Source organism: Eupeodes corollae, chromosome 2 (assembly GCF_945859685.1).
Source record: "Eupeodes corollae chromosome 2, idEupCoro1.1, whole genome shotgun sequence".
NCBI lineage: Eukaryota > Metazoa > Arthropoda > Insecta > Diptera > Syrphidae > Eupeodes > Eupeodes corollae.
Window position 1 is genome coordinate 64758408 of NC_079148.1, and position 15481 is coordinate 64773888.

A 15481-nucleotide genomic window follows, 5' to 3' on the forward strand; every position below is an offset into this window, starting at 1 on the left:
TTGTTTATGAAATGTTTAATTATTCAAAAGGAAATATTTGACCACTTGGAAAATGGAACAATTAGTACAAATTTTATAGCTTCAATGTATGAAGTAAGCTGCCAGGATGACAATGGTCTAAGTGCCTACATGAAATGTTTACAAAATAAATTGTTTGCCAATTGCTTGATGACATTCTTCATAAGCTATCTCACAGCTCTCGGAGATGATAATTTGGATGTTCAAAAATCGCACATAAGAAAACATGATTTGTTGCATGTGAGTTTTCTGATAGCTGGCATGTTATCTATTAAATCGGACTGCCGAATTGAATTTCACAAGAGACTTGCTGCAATTTCGGTTAATGTTAATGTTCTTTTAAATATAAGTCACTTGAATTTTATTTATAACTTTTAAAATTTGCAATCAAACAATCAACTCGTGTAAGATGTATGAAACTATGAAGTAAGTATTATACATTTTTTATTAACCTATTTGTATATAGAATTATTTTTAAAATTTTAAATAAATGCAAAGATTAAAAATGAACTCATAACAAATAACAATAAGTCAGACTTTTCCGACTCTCACACTGATCAAATTTAAACAAATGAGGTGTGAAAAGAAGTAGACACGGTGTAAAGAGATCAGGATTTATTTTCTGTTTTGTAGTTAAAATAGCGTCTGAAAAATTAAGATCTAATAATTTGGATCCTGTAAAATAAAATGATATAGGAATTGTCACAAAGTATTTTGCTCAATTTAAAAAAACTTGTCAATTTTTTAATGAAAATGAAACAAAACAATTAAATTATCAACATTTATGATAAAAACACAAACGATCTTCTATGCAGGCCAAGGCAAGACATAGCCAGGATTGTTGCGGTTTGTACCTGACATTGGCCTATAGGAGCTCATGCACAGAAGTTGGGTATCTCTTACAACACCTTTTGCCGTAGCTGTAATGACCAAAGAGAAAGTGAAACCATAATCCATTTCCTCTACAAATGTCCTGCTTTGGCAAACACCAGAATGAAATGCTTTGGAAAAGCATTCTTTCAAGAACTCTATGAGCTATCTGAGACAAAGATTAGAGACCTAATATTTTTTCTCAATGCGACAAAATGGCTCTAACATAATCGCTATGAAGCTTCTCTATCAATCTATCCCTTTCAATCAAAGGTTAAACAAGTTTTTGGTATCAAAAAGGCGCACTACAGCGCTAATTGGATCTCAGGCTAGGTTGCCTTGAGATCGCTATTTCTACCTACCTACCATGATAAAAACACAATCTGTGAAATGTCAGAAACAGTGATACTGTACTGTCTTCCAAAAGCATTTCTATTACACAAACGATATTTTAAAGTTATTAACGAAGCTTCGGACAAAGTCATAAGAAACACAATCGAAAAATTGGGAATTCTCTCCAAAAAAATTGGAAATGTTGGATACATGGAAAAAGTTGAAAAGCTTGAAACAATTGTTGAAACGCAAGAAGCAATAATGGAACAACAACTAGAATTGAGCATGAAAAAGAATATTATCATTATTTTTAAGGTGGAAGAGAGTGAGCGGACCTAACAAAAACTTCTATGAACGATAATTTTTTTTTTATTATAAGCGCACACTCAAAGGGATAACTACCCTTATTATGTAGACACAGTGTGAGCACTAGGAAAGGGAGAGAGGGGTTGAAAGGAGGTGTCGGTGTACATTGGTTTTGAATTCCTGAATATTGCAATAGCTGGGAAAGACAGAGTGTGGCAAGGCATTCCACATTCGCATAGTACGGCTAAAGAACGAATCTCTGTACTTGACAGTACGGCCGAAGTTGGGCTCGAGGGTATATTGATGAGCATTCCTAGAAGCGCGAGTATTACGGTTGAACTGTTTAAAGGGATGAATGCAGCTGGCTATTTCTCTAGAGAATAAACCATTAAAATAACGGTAAAACAGGGTGAGACAAGAAACATTTCGACGATGTTCAAGTGACGTAAATGATCTTATGATGGTAATATCACCAATCAATCTAAATGCTCTACGTTCAATACTATCCAACAGGCTTAAGTAAGTTGCAGGAGCACCAGCCTAGATATGGGAGTTATACTCAAGCTTAGGACGTATATAAGTCTTGTAAATAATAGCCAGATCAGAGGGGCAGAAAAACTTCTTGCATCGCCTTAGTAAACCCAAACATCTTGCGGCATTTTTGGCGACATCGCGTTTGTGATCGTTCCACAAAAGGTGGTTGGTGATACAGATACCGAGAATATCGAGATGTTCAGTTTCCTCGATGCAAGTGCCATTTATGGATAATGGCAAGTGGAGCTTACTTCGCTTTAACGGTACAAGACAGCATTGCGTTTTCGAAGCATTAAATTCCACGCGGTTTCTTATTCCCCATTGTACAATGCTGTTTAGGTCGGAATTTAATGAGCTTATCATATTTTGACGTTGCAGTTCCACATCCGAAGAAGAGGGGTGTGAATCTGAAAACGAATATTAATAGCTAAGAGTACTATCGTCAGCGAAACAATGTATTGGATTAGATGTTGCAGACAGGAGATCATTAATAAAAATGAGAAAGAGTGTTGGAGATAAAACAGAGCCCTTGGGCACACCAGCATTTATTTTGTGGTTTTCAGACATGAACCCATCCAATACTACTTGTATTGAACGATTCGAAAGGTAATTACTAATGCAATGAAGCAGGGAATCATGAAAACCGAAAGCACGCATTTTCGTGAAGAGAGCCTGATGCCAAACCCTATCAAATGCTTTTGAAATATCAAGTGCAATAATCTTACTTTCTCAAAAACTATGTAAAGATTTGTTCCACTGTTCGGTGAGATGAAAAATGAGATCACCAGTGGACCTATTGCTACGAAAGCCGTATTGTCGGTCATTAAGAAGCTTTCGATCTTCGAGATATTTCTTGAGCTGATAATTAATCAGCGTTTCCATGACCTTGGAAAGGAGGGACGTAAGTGCGATCGATCGGTAATTAGAAAGTAAGGAAGATTCGCCTCTCTTGGGAATAGGCTGGACAAATGCAGTTTTCCATCCGTTCGGAACGATACCTGAGGAGTAGGACTGATGAAAAAGCTTACGCAGTGATTTTGCCAGCGATGAAGAACACCTCTTCAGAACAATAGCAGGGATACCATCCGGACCAGCAGATTTGTGTATGTTAAGATCTTTTAGGACTCAGTACTAGTGCGAAAAAAGATTTGCCCCATAGAATCATTAACTCGCTCAAGTACAGGCGGAGTCATAACACTCACTGGCAGCGTTGAATTGGCGGCGAACTGCCTAGCAAAGAGATTTGCTTTCTCTAAGCAGCTAACAAATATTTATTATCTGTGCTTATAGCTTATAAAAAATCAAACGCTTTATTTAGAAAAGAAATGAAAACAAGCAAAGCTAAATCATTGAATGAATTTACATCAACAATTAATCCAAACTCGTCCGTCGCCAAAATGTGACATAATAATCGGTGCCTCACTGGCAACTATGTCCCTCGTCTAATAAGATGTCTAGAAACACCCATGGGTACTCTGTCTTGGACTTCAGACATAAGCAACTTTTTCTCTTTCTCTTGGTCAAACCTCTCAGATGACAACAACTTCTCATTATCCTTCAAGTTTTTGAAAGCAAACAGCCTTTCCAATACACCATCTGACATTTCTGTTACCTCTTTGAAGGTAGAATAACACATATTGAATTGGAATGTTGTTTAAGCATGTTGAAAGGCAATACACCAAGTAGAGACCGCGTTTCCTATCCTATGATTAAAAATCTCCCCTTTAATATAAAATCTAGACTTCTTGCACTTTACAACGAGATATTTAACACCGGCATCATCCCACAAACTTGGAAAACTGCTTATATCATCCCACTGCCAAAACCAAACAAACCAATAGACTCTATAGACGGATGCCGCCCAATTTCCCTCATCCCGTGCATGTCCAAAGTTCTGGAAAAAATTGTTGCAAAACGCCTTTTTTGGTTCCTAGAAAATAAAAAGTTAATCAGTGCAAACCAAGTTGCCTGAAACTTAACAACTCCTTTTTTCTATACAACCTATCAATAATGGCATACCACAAGGATCACCTCTGTCGGTGGTGTTATTCTTGATTGCTTTTAACGACATTAGTGCCATTATTGACAAATATCGTATTTTAGACCATTGTATCTACGCTGATGACGTCTTCATTTTATGTAAACACAATGATTTAGAGATAACAAAAATTACTTTTTCAAAAGCGGTAAATGACATTGTAAATTGGTGTGATAACTCTGGAGCAAAGCTCTCTCTCAATAAATGTAAACTCTTACATATTTGTAAAAAATTGTCTTGTCCTAAAATTGAATTAGCTATAAATAATGTAAATATAGAAAATGTAGAAAACCTAGATATTTTAGGATTGAGATGTAACCATAAATTTAATTGGAAGCCACATTGTATAAACCTGAAAAAGAGCTTAGCCGCAAGAAGCAACATAATTAGCTACTTATCCAATAAAAAACTTAATATTCATGTTAACACCTTATGTAATATAACTAAATCTTTAGTCTTAAGTAAAATAGATTATGGTCTTTATATTTATGGTAAATGTCCATGCACTACTTTGAATCTTTTCAAATCTACATATCAACTACATATCATATCATGGTTTATTAAAAATCATCTCTAAACCTGTCTTTTCCAAAGACTCGATCATTGACAGTGACATTGATTCAACTTGCTGCCCAAAAATGCAAAGACGTTTTCCATCCACAATCAACAAAGCCTTATCTAAGGCAAAAGACACTCTACACTACACTCCAAACCTTCCACCCTGGAAAATAAGTCAAAAGTCTTTGCAGCTAAACCTTACAGAGTACAATAAAGACAACACCAACAGGAGAGTTTATTATTCTAACTTGCAGAAATAATAGGAAATCTTAAACATGAAGGTTGGACTCCTTTGTTTACAGTTACACCTCCTTTGCGGTAACCGATGCAAATGGCACTTTATTGAAGGCAGGGATATTATGGGAGTTCTCATCAATCTTTAGTGCTGAAGCATTAGCCATCCAAGAAGCTGCTAAAACGATCTCACTATCAAGCTACAAATTAGTGATATGCACCGACAGCCTCTCAGTTCTCCGTGCCATATCCAACGCAAACCACAATAGCAAGATAATAAACAACATACGTGACCTTCTTATAAGGAACCCCAACAAACTAAAACTTATGTGGGTGCCTAGCCATATTGGCATACCAGGCAACGAATACGCTGACAATGCCGCAAAGTCTTGCAATAGACATCCGACTTCGGTTAGGTCACACTACCTCAACCCATCAGCACATCTTAAGGAAAGAAGACCCACCTTTGTGTCCAGTCTATAACAACATCATTATTACCTCACATTCACTCGGCCTCGCAGTATGCAGTATCTCTCAACAAATCAATACCATTTTGACTTATAATCAAAATATCTATTCATTTTTTTTAAACACTATTAGTATCGAAAACATTTTAAAAATCGAAAAATACCTTAATATTCATAAATTAGTTATCTAAATAAATACATTTATCTTTGAGTGGAAAGACTTTGCAGCTAGCGCTCTTTTCTTCCTATTAGCATGTAATTTTTTAAAAATTGTATGTTAATAAATAATAATAATAATAATATATTTCAAAACAAATACAAAATTTTGCAACCGCTACGAACTTTATTTCATCTACAAAAGTGAACTTTTGATTGTCAAGTATTTTATTTTTCTTAAGAATTTGTATCTGTTGCATTATGTTAATTAAACTATAATATCGGCTCTCAATGGTCTCATTTAAAAGAGTCTCCATGTACGTATGTTTTACAAATTTTGAGCTTTATAGAAGCTAAAAGTTCATTCCTTTCTGGAGGTCATTCACCATTAATCTTTAAAAGAATAAAACACCACATTTATAATGCACATCGGCTAAAATTATAATCTACTCTATTGTTATGAAACCAGAGTAAACAATTATTCTTCTTTATGTATGAATGTGTGTACATACAAATGTTGATATAAAAACTTCTAATCAAAAATAGAACCTCACACGTCACAAACATGTGTCATGTATAAAATTTCTTGGCCTGCAATTTTTCTATCTGGGACTGGGATTTGAATAAAATAGTTTGTGTTAATGTTCGGCTAGCATGATATTTCTATGAGAGTTATACAATAAAAGAAAACAACATTTTTCATTACGGTTTTTAACATAGTACCCTTTTTTAATTTTTCAATAACAAGGTGGACAAAAAATTAATCCAAATTAAGACATGTTACCTACACCACCTTTTGAAATTAAAATTTTTAATTGAATTTCCATTAAAATAATCATTTTATTTAGAAACAAAATTCCCAATATTCAAACTTTTACATTTGAATTTAATCTAAATGAACATTAGTACTCTGGGGTCATTCCACTGGGGTGAAACTAAATTTGTGCTACGAATAATATCTTCTGTTCCCTCTGCAAGGATTTGAAAACAAGTTAAAAACTTATACCTACACACTTATAAGTTTTTTTTCCTTCCTATCTCAGTAAGGAATATATTTCTTACCCTATGACGACATATGGTTTTATTATACTCCTTAGCTATTAAACAGCCAAAATAATTTGTCTGTCCTCCAAGGATTTACAAGCGCCTATGGTAAATAAAATTATAAGTCCACAAACATTCGCAGATATACATACCTTTAGATGCTTCTTTAACTCTAAAACCTGCATTGCCACAACAAAAACCTCTGAAATTCAAAAACAGAAACAAACTTTAGCATACGTTGTGTGTAGTGCTAGAGTCTTACCCTCCACCCTATAATATCAACTTCTAATAGTGACGTAGTCCCATTGCAATACTTTCTACTATTCGACGAGGTCTATAGCTAGACATAAGTTGTTTAGTGTCAGTCAGACGTTCCCGCTCGGCCAAATCACATGGAACTATTTGCAAACAAAGAATTTAGTTTTAGAGTTAAATTGAATTTGCGACGCATTCATTCTTATTAAGACTTGAACTCGAGAAAACCTTAAAACAATTTTTAATGTTTTGTTTTTGTTTATTTATTATAATCGAGTAACTTAGAAGGCAGTGATAAATAAATTATTTAATATTTTGCCGACATCAAAAAGCGCGCTAAAAAGAAAGATAAAAAATGAAATTACAAATTAAGTCGGAGAATTTGAGACTGAAAAGAGTAAGTTATTTTAGTATCAATTTAATTATAACTTATTTTGTTGAGACAGCATAAATTATTTCACGTTGATTTGTTATGACTTATGTCTATGAGTGCATTTATCCTTTTGGTGATTTTATACACTATGTTGCAAAAGTTTTGAGATGTGTGTATATTTTTTGACCTGTAAACATATTTGTCTAAAATAAAGTCCAAAATTAAGTTCTTCGCAATTTTGATTTTTGTTTTTTAGACTGAAGTTAATACAAAATAGTGTTTGCCATTTTCAACAATTTATAAAACTTGCAGACTGTTGATTATATTTGTATTACGATTTTTACAATTCCTAGTTAAATACCCGTGGCATGATGTTTTAGTGCTTAGGACTGTCATATAAGAGGCCTTGAGTTCAATCCCTGCCTGTGTCTTCTAAAGTTTTATTTCACGGATACTGCCTCTTGCGAGGAATTGGCGAATTCTCCAAAGGCTTATTCTCGTCATGAAAAGCATTTCAAGGTTGACATTTGTAAGTCACTAGAAATTAGTTCTCAACGGACTGTTGGGCCACCTAATAGGTATATTTTGTATAAACTAGTTCAATGTTGTAAGGTCCAAAATTAAGGTCTACGTAATTTTGATTTATTTTTTGGGAGGAAAGGTAATCCAAAACGTATTTGTCATTTGAATTTTGCAGGTTATGGATTAAACTTCTGATATGATTTTCACAAAAAATTGAAATCTTAAATTCTGTTCTAATTGTTATTCTAAAACTAATTTGAAAACAATTATTTTAAAACTTGAACACTAATTGGCGCTCAAACTTACATACTTTCAGTATTTTAGACTTATTGCTTTTTTAATTCTGCCATCTTAACATTAATGAGAATAATTCTATTGCTGTATTGTTGTGAATTATTTTTCTGACAGGATATTACCAATATTGTTTTCCATGCATAAATAAGATTTTGTTTAAAGATTGTATTTTTTTTTTGGCACAATTGGAATTGGGTAGGTTCAGACGACCTAAGGGTTGATTGGCCATCTATCAAAAAAGTACCTTCCAATTAAAGCAACTTTTTTCAAAAGTTGACTGGAAAGTTAGTCAAGAAAAATCTCCCAAACTATCAAGTCAAGTCTTCTTCTGTCAAAATAAATGTTTTTCCTTTCAACTGAAAGCTGAACTTTATTACTCTATGATTTATTTATTGTCTGCACGATCTCATTTAATGCTTTCTGTAAAAGGGTTCCTTGTCAATTTGGAAAAGAAAAAAGTAATATTTCTTTACAATACAAAATAGATGTCGTGATGGACATGTATTTTTCTTAAGGAGTGTTTTATAGAAAAACATTTTTTTTGTAGTTTTTGTACGATGTACTTAAAGAAGAGGTTTGTGAATAAAAGTTCTGAAATTGATATTCATGACACTAAAACTCCCAGCTTATCATTTCTTAAAATCATTTTTTAAAAAATTATATTAGTATTGGTTTAAGAGGTGTTAATCTACAGAAAAATTGAGATCTGAAGATTTTATCAAAATATAATTCAATTCATCAAAAATAAATCAATTTATTTTGTCCCATGGAATTCAAAAATAGGAGAAAGGGGTATGCTCATTTTCGGCCCGGAGTGTACACCAAAGAATTTGGTATCAAATTAAAGGTTGTTCTAAGCCGGATATATCTGCAAAAATATTTTGTCCATAACTCATGGGACATCCGAGATATTTGAGATTGAAGTTCGAAATGTCCAACCATTAAAAATCAGCACTTTTTCGACATAAATGCTATATCTTTGGATACAGAAAAGTTAGAAAAATCAAAAAGGTATTAAAATAAAGGTGTCAAAAATATCTTTTAAATGAAACTAAAATTACATTTCTAAGATTTATATATTTTGAGTTATTTTTAATCAAACCTTTGAATAACAACATTTTTTAGGCAAACTTTTGTACAATAATATCTTTTAAAATTCAATGATGATATTAATTTTTTTTTGGCACCAATAAGTGGCTTCGTTCACAATCTTTATTTTCATATATAATTTTTTAGGGTTTCATCAACAATTTATTCATTTTGACAATAATAATTCAAAAATATGCTCCTAAAATACAAAACAAATCTTATACCTAACACTTTAATGTTAGAAGAGTAGCATGTGAGCGGTATAAGTTTAACATCCAGGAAAGAGTTAACCACTCAAGCTATTAAATATCTGTCAATAAGTTTTTTTTCGTTGTATTTTTTGGTTTGATGCAGTTGATATTTGGTTTTTTGATGTGATTTCTTCTTAAAATATGTTTTTTGACAAAAATGGATTACGATTCAACTTTTAATGAAAATCCAAGTAACGTAAATAGTTCCCAAGTGCAAAAAAACGAACCTAGCTCAGGAGTGGGAAATCAAAGACAGGTTAATTGCCAAAGGTTAATTCTACAATATTATTGCAATTGCCTAGTAGGTCGAAGAACGGTTGGATGCTGCGCTCATGTTATGACCATAATATGGTTTTTAAGTTGGGCAAGATATAAGAGTAATTTAAGACCCCCTTCTCAATTTTTTAACAACCTTTTAGTGACCTATGATTCAGATTAGAATTATGTTTTGCCAAACCCATTGCCATTAAAATTATTTATTTTTCTTTGAATTATTATTTAGTTTATAATTATTTATTATTTTTCTTTGAATTAATTTCATTTTGTTTTTTTCGATATTGTGATAACAACTTATTTTTTTATTCTAATATTTCCAACACTTTAATAAGAATTATTTATTTTTTGTTTTAATTTTTCCACTATTACTATAAGAATTATTTTTATTTTAGTGTTAGGTATAAGATTTGTTTTGTATTTTAGGAGCATATTTTTGAATTATTATTGTCAAAATGAATAAATTGTTGATGAAACCCTAAAAAATTATATATGAAAATAAAGATTGTGAACGAAGCCACTTATTGGTGCCAAAAAAAATTAATATCATCATTGAATTTTAAAAGATATTATTGTATGTATTAATGTTGTTATTCAAAGGTTTGATTAAAAATAACTCAAAATATATAAATCATAGAAATGTAATTTTAGTTTCATTTAAAAGATATTTTTGACAACTTTATTTTAATACCTTTTTGATTTTTCTAACTTTTCTGTATCCAAAGATATTAGCACTTATGTCGAAAAAGTGCTGATTTTTAATGGTTGGACATTTCGAACTTCAATCTCAAATATCTCGGATGTCCCATGAGTTATGGACAAAATATTTTTGCAGATATATCCGGCTTAGAACAACCTTTAATTTGATACCAAATTCATTGGTGTACACTCCGGGCCGGATGTCCCTTATAAAATGAGCAATCCCCTTTGTGTTTTGACAGATCAAGATTTATTTATTTTACTCATCGAAAGTCCAGTAACTAATACATTGGGCAGGTTCAGGCAACATAAGAGACTTCATTTGCAGTCAACTTCATTCTTTGAACCTTCATTTTGAAAAAGGCAACTAGTTAGTTTTTTAAGTGTCATGAATTTCAAATTCAGAACTTTACATCGCAAACCTCTACTTTAAGTTCATAGTACAAAAAGTTCATAGTACAAAAAGTTCCAAACAAATTATTGTCTACGAAAACTCACCACAATTTGTATTTTGTATTGCAAAGAAATATTAGCTATTTCTTTTCCAAATTGACAAGGAACCCCTTTTCAGAACGCATTACATGAAATTGTGTAGAAAATAAATAAATCATATAGTAATAAGGATCAGCTTTCAGTTGTATGAAAAAACATGATCAACTGTCATTTTGACAGAAGTAGACTTCACTTAATAGTTAGGGAGATTTCGCTTTCCAGGCACCTTTCCAGCCTTAATTGGAAGGTTATTTTTTTGGCAGCTGGCCAATCAGATTCTAGAAACATTGACTTTCAAGTCCCTTATGTCGTCTGAGCCTGCCTAAAAGGTTGAACGTTTTCAACTCAAATATCCAGTCAAGATATGTAGCTTCAAAATATGTCAAGTTGTTTGAATTTGATCCCTATTGAAGAGATTTCAATTGGGAGAATCGAGATATATGCATGTGTATCAAAACACTTATTCCGATTCTAAATTATCACTATTTCCAAACTAAACATGCAAAATTTGAATCTCTTCAGAAATCCTCTATTTAACTTTCTGCAGGTCTTGTTGTTATAAATTCTAATAAAGCTTTTGTTTTATTTATTTTTGAACTTAAGGACGACTTGAACGTGAAAAATGATTTGAGTGACGATGATTTTGAGCCCTGGGCGCAACTGAATACATTACGAGCCGATGCTGATCAAGATCCGTAAAAAAGCTTACTTTTTCTTTTAACCAGCATTTTTTTAAAAATTATCTTCTTATAATTTGTAAACCTAGTTGGAGAAAATATAGATGGTTCAATCCTTCTTGCATTCCGATCACACTTATTTTCATTTTAATTTTTGTGATTGTGTTGCTTCCATTATTCGATCCCATTACCGAAAATCCACCACATGCTGTACTCAATGGAACTAATTATGTTTGCACTGATAAATGCAGGTAACTTTTAAATGGAAATAACTCCTTTTTGAAGATCAATATAAAAAATATCTATTTTTAAGGATACAGCTGGTAGAAAGTATTCCTGAAGGTCTAAACTTCTCCGACAACAGTCCAAAATTCTTATCAACTTACGATGCTTGGTCGATTTTACTTAATTCAACAAAGAATTCCCTTGATATTGGTTCTTTCTATTGGACACTTCGAGGTGCAGATTTTTACAATCACACCTCTGCATGGCAAGGAGAAGATATTTTCAAAAAACTTATGACTTATGGCCGTAGGAAAAAATACCAAATTCGTATTGCTCAAAGTATACCAACAGCAAATGAACCAAATTTCGATACACAAATATTGACAAAACGAAAGGCTGCTGATGTCCGATCGGTTAATTTTCCTCGATTGTTGGGTGGCGGTGTATTGCATACGAAACTATGGGTTTCGGATGGACAGAATTTCTATTTGGGAAGCGCCAACATGGATTGGAGATCGCTTACACAAGTTAAAGAACTTGGTGTTCTAGTTACTAATTGCACATGTCTAGCCAAAGATGTGGCTAAGATCTTTGAAGCGTATTGGTTTTTGGGTCGTAATGATTCCGAAATCCCTCCTCGATGGCCTGAATTCTATTCAACTAAATTTAATGTCAAGTCTCCTATTTCTGTTCAGTTCAATGATGATCTCAATTTTAACACTTTCTTTTCGGTGAGTAGAATTTTAGGACCTATGGATTTTGTATAATATCATAAAAGTGAACGCATTGTTTTTTAGAGCTCTCCACCACCATTCAGCGCGACTGGTAGGACAAATGACTTAGATGCAATAGTCAATGTTATTTTGAGTGCCGAAAAGTTTGTGCACATAGCTGTAATGGATTACTATCCTCTCATAATCTATTCACCCAAAATAAGGTATTTTAAATTTGTGTTTTCATATTTTGTATTACTGTTTTTTTTTTGTATAGGTATTGGCCGTTCATCGACGATGCCCTTAGAACAGCTGCTATTGAAAATAAAGTCTCAGTGAAGTTGTTGATATCTCTTTGGGGTAGTTCTCGACCTTCTGAAGATTATTTCCTCAAATCACTATCAAGTTTAACATCATCATTTAAAGGAGTTGATATTGAAATCGTAAGTTAATCGTTAAAAATATCAAAAACAAAAGTAATCTTATTTTTTGTTTCTTTTACAGCGCCGGTTTATTGTACCAGCCGATCCAGATCAAGCTAAAATTCCATTCGGAAGGGTTAACCATAATAAATATATGGTAACTGATAATACAGCTTACATAGGAACATCAAATTGGTCTGGTGATTATTTTACTGATACCGCTGGGATAGGTTTGATTATAAAAGATTCAAATAATGATCGTAAAGATAACGACACCACCATTGTCACTCAGTTGACAAGCGTTTTCGAAAGAGACTGGAATAGCCCGTATGCTTTTGAATTATGAAAAGTATTTTAATGTAAAGAACCCAAAAGATTGATTGGGAATTTGGATCGAATTGCTGCCAAAAAGCCTTAAGTCAATACAGTCAATAACGTGATCGTAAAAAGCAATGAATTCCATCGTAATGGGAAATTTTTACGAATCCCGAAAAACTGTATCATGAAATCCGTTCGTAGTGGAAAATCTCACACAATTTTGTATTACGAATGGATTTCATGATACAGTTTTTCGGGATTCGTACAAATTTCCGATTACGATGGAATTCATGATAGGGCTGATTCAGCCCTAACGAATTTGGCTTTCGACGATATCAAATCAAAAGCAAAAAGTATTTTCGTCAACAAACTACACGCGAATGCATTGCGGCAGTTTAACTCCTTATTAAAATAAATAATTGTAAATAAATGGAATTTTTTAAAGATTTTTGGAGCTAAAATAAAATTCAGGCTATTATGGGCTTATTTATAATCTAAAGATGAAAACAAATTAATTTATTTTCGCACTTCTGCAAATTTAAAAAATTATTTGTAAAATACACTACACTCAGGTGACAGTTAATTCCTTTCAGCTTTAATGTGATAAGCCTGGAAACTTAATTGAACGAAACTTGACCAAAAACAGAAACCAACGTTTCAAATATTTGGAACGTGAATAATATACAAAATTGCTACATACTAAAACATATGAATTGATCTTTGCAGATTAATATTTCTAGTTAACCAGGGAAGGATCATTATACAGATTTTTACTAAGGCATAACACTAGTGGAAATCTGTTATTGAAAAGTTCAAATTGGAAGCTTGTCAGATTATTTAATAAATAAAATAAATTGGGTGGCGCGACAGTCCGTTGAGAACCAAGGCCTAGTGACTTACAACTCTCAACCATTCCTGTGTGCGAGTAATGTTGTCAGGAATGGAGGGGACCTACAGTTTATATGCCGACTCCGAACGGCTAATTTTGAGAAAGCACTTTTTCATGACAATAGTTACTCTTGGAGAATTTGTCAATTCCTCGCAAGAGGCAGTTCCCGTGAAAAGACTTTAGATGGCATAGGCAGGGATCGAACCCAAGACCTCTAGCATGACAGTCCAACGCACTAACCATCATGCCACTGGTACCACGTGTCAGATTATTTATCATAGTTTATTGTCCGAATTGTGTTTTATTAGTCTTTGAATATTATAATGCTGGATGAATTCAGCGTGGATTTTAGCAACATTCGTGGTTTAAGAAAGAACTTCTATGCCACATATGTCCACCGATCGGACGTTAAATAAGCACATCATCCACGCATGTTTTTTATATCGAAGTCCAAATCTGGACAGAAATTCAAATTTTAACAAGTTTGATGCTGTGTCTGACTACATTCAAAGAATTGTTGCCCATTATCCTCACACTGAAATTGTCATTGCGGGCGATTTCAATGTACACAATTCTTCTTGGCTTCGTTATTCAGCTTGTCGATGAGCCAACTCAAATCCCTGACGCTGCAGGTCAATCCGCTAACACCCTAGACTTGTTTCTTACCTCTGATCCTAATAAATACACAATCAGTGTATTACCGCCTCTAGGCACATCAGACCATTGCATCGTATCTGCAAAATTCTCATGTGTAAAAAACCCAGTTAAAGAAAAAAAAAAATCCTATGAGAACCGTTTGGCAATATGAGAAAGCCAACTGGGATGGTCTCAACGAATTCTTCAGGAACTTTAACTGGTCAATATGCTTCCTCTAAAGTGACGTGGATTCCAGCGCAGAAATGGCAACAAATTTAATTCTTTGTGGAATGAGAAATTTTATCCCGAATAGGGTCAAATCTATCAAACCCAAAGAGAACTCAGGGTTTGATTCGAGCTGTAAAGAGGTTATTAGGTCCAGAGATGTAAGTTTCCGTTGTTATAAAGCCAACCCGACTGAAGAAAACCGGAATAAGTTTAAACAAGCTAGAAAGACCTGTAATAGTCATATTCGACGAACCAAATTTTTGCATGATCAGAAATTAAGGCAAAAAATGTCCCAATGGTAGTAAAAATGTCTGGTCATTTGTAAAAAACGACACTCCCTATGTAAGCTCGATTGATAAAGCCAATTTACTTGCAGCACAGTTTGCTGAGAGCGTATATGATTCTATGGGACGAATCTTCTTTCGCACTCGTGCATTTGCAAGAGTACTGAACATACACAAATCCGGATAGTATCTCCCTAATTGTTCTGAAGAGGTGTTCTTCATCGCTGGCAAAACCACTGCGTAAACTTTTCCATCTTTCCTGCAGAGTAGTCTCTTTCCAAAC

General features: G+C 33.3%; 1 protein-coding gene across 1 annotated transcript; it reads left to right on the forward strand.

Annotated features, from left to right (window-relative positions):
* Positions 1 to 6943: 6943 nt before the first annotated feature.
* On the forward strand, positions 6944 to 13660 carry LOC129947109 (5'-3' exonuclease PLD3-like). Its single transcript, XM_056057543.1, has 7 exons — positions 6944 to 7210; positions 11410 to 11501; positions 11573 to 11734; positions 11797 to 12439; positions 12506 to 12645; positions 12699 to 12864; positions 12926 to 13660. Exons 1-7 carry the CDS (start codon positions 7169 to 7171, stop codon positions 13187 to 13189), a joined length of 1509 nt encoding a protein of 502 aa, XP_055913518.1. The 5' UTR covers positions 6944 to 7168; the 3' UTR covers positions 13190 to 13660.
* Positions 13661 to 15481: the final 1821 nt, after the last annotated feature.

Coding starts and splice junctions, on each gene's coding strand:
- LOC129947109 (XM_056057543.1), top strand. CDS start 7,169: ATGAAATTACAAATTAAGTCGGAGAATTTGAGACTGAAAAGA. Junction 11,735..11,796: donor GTTTGCACTGATAAATGCAG/GTAACTTTTAAA, acceptor TCTATTTTTAAG/GATACAGCTGGTAGAAAGTA. Junction 12,440..12,505: donor ATTTTAACACTTTCTTTTCG/GTGAGTAGAATT, acceptor ATTGTTTTTTAG/AGCTCTCCACCACCATTCAG.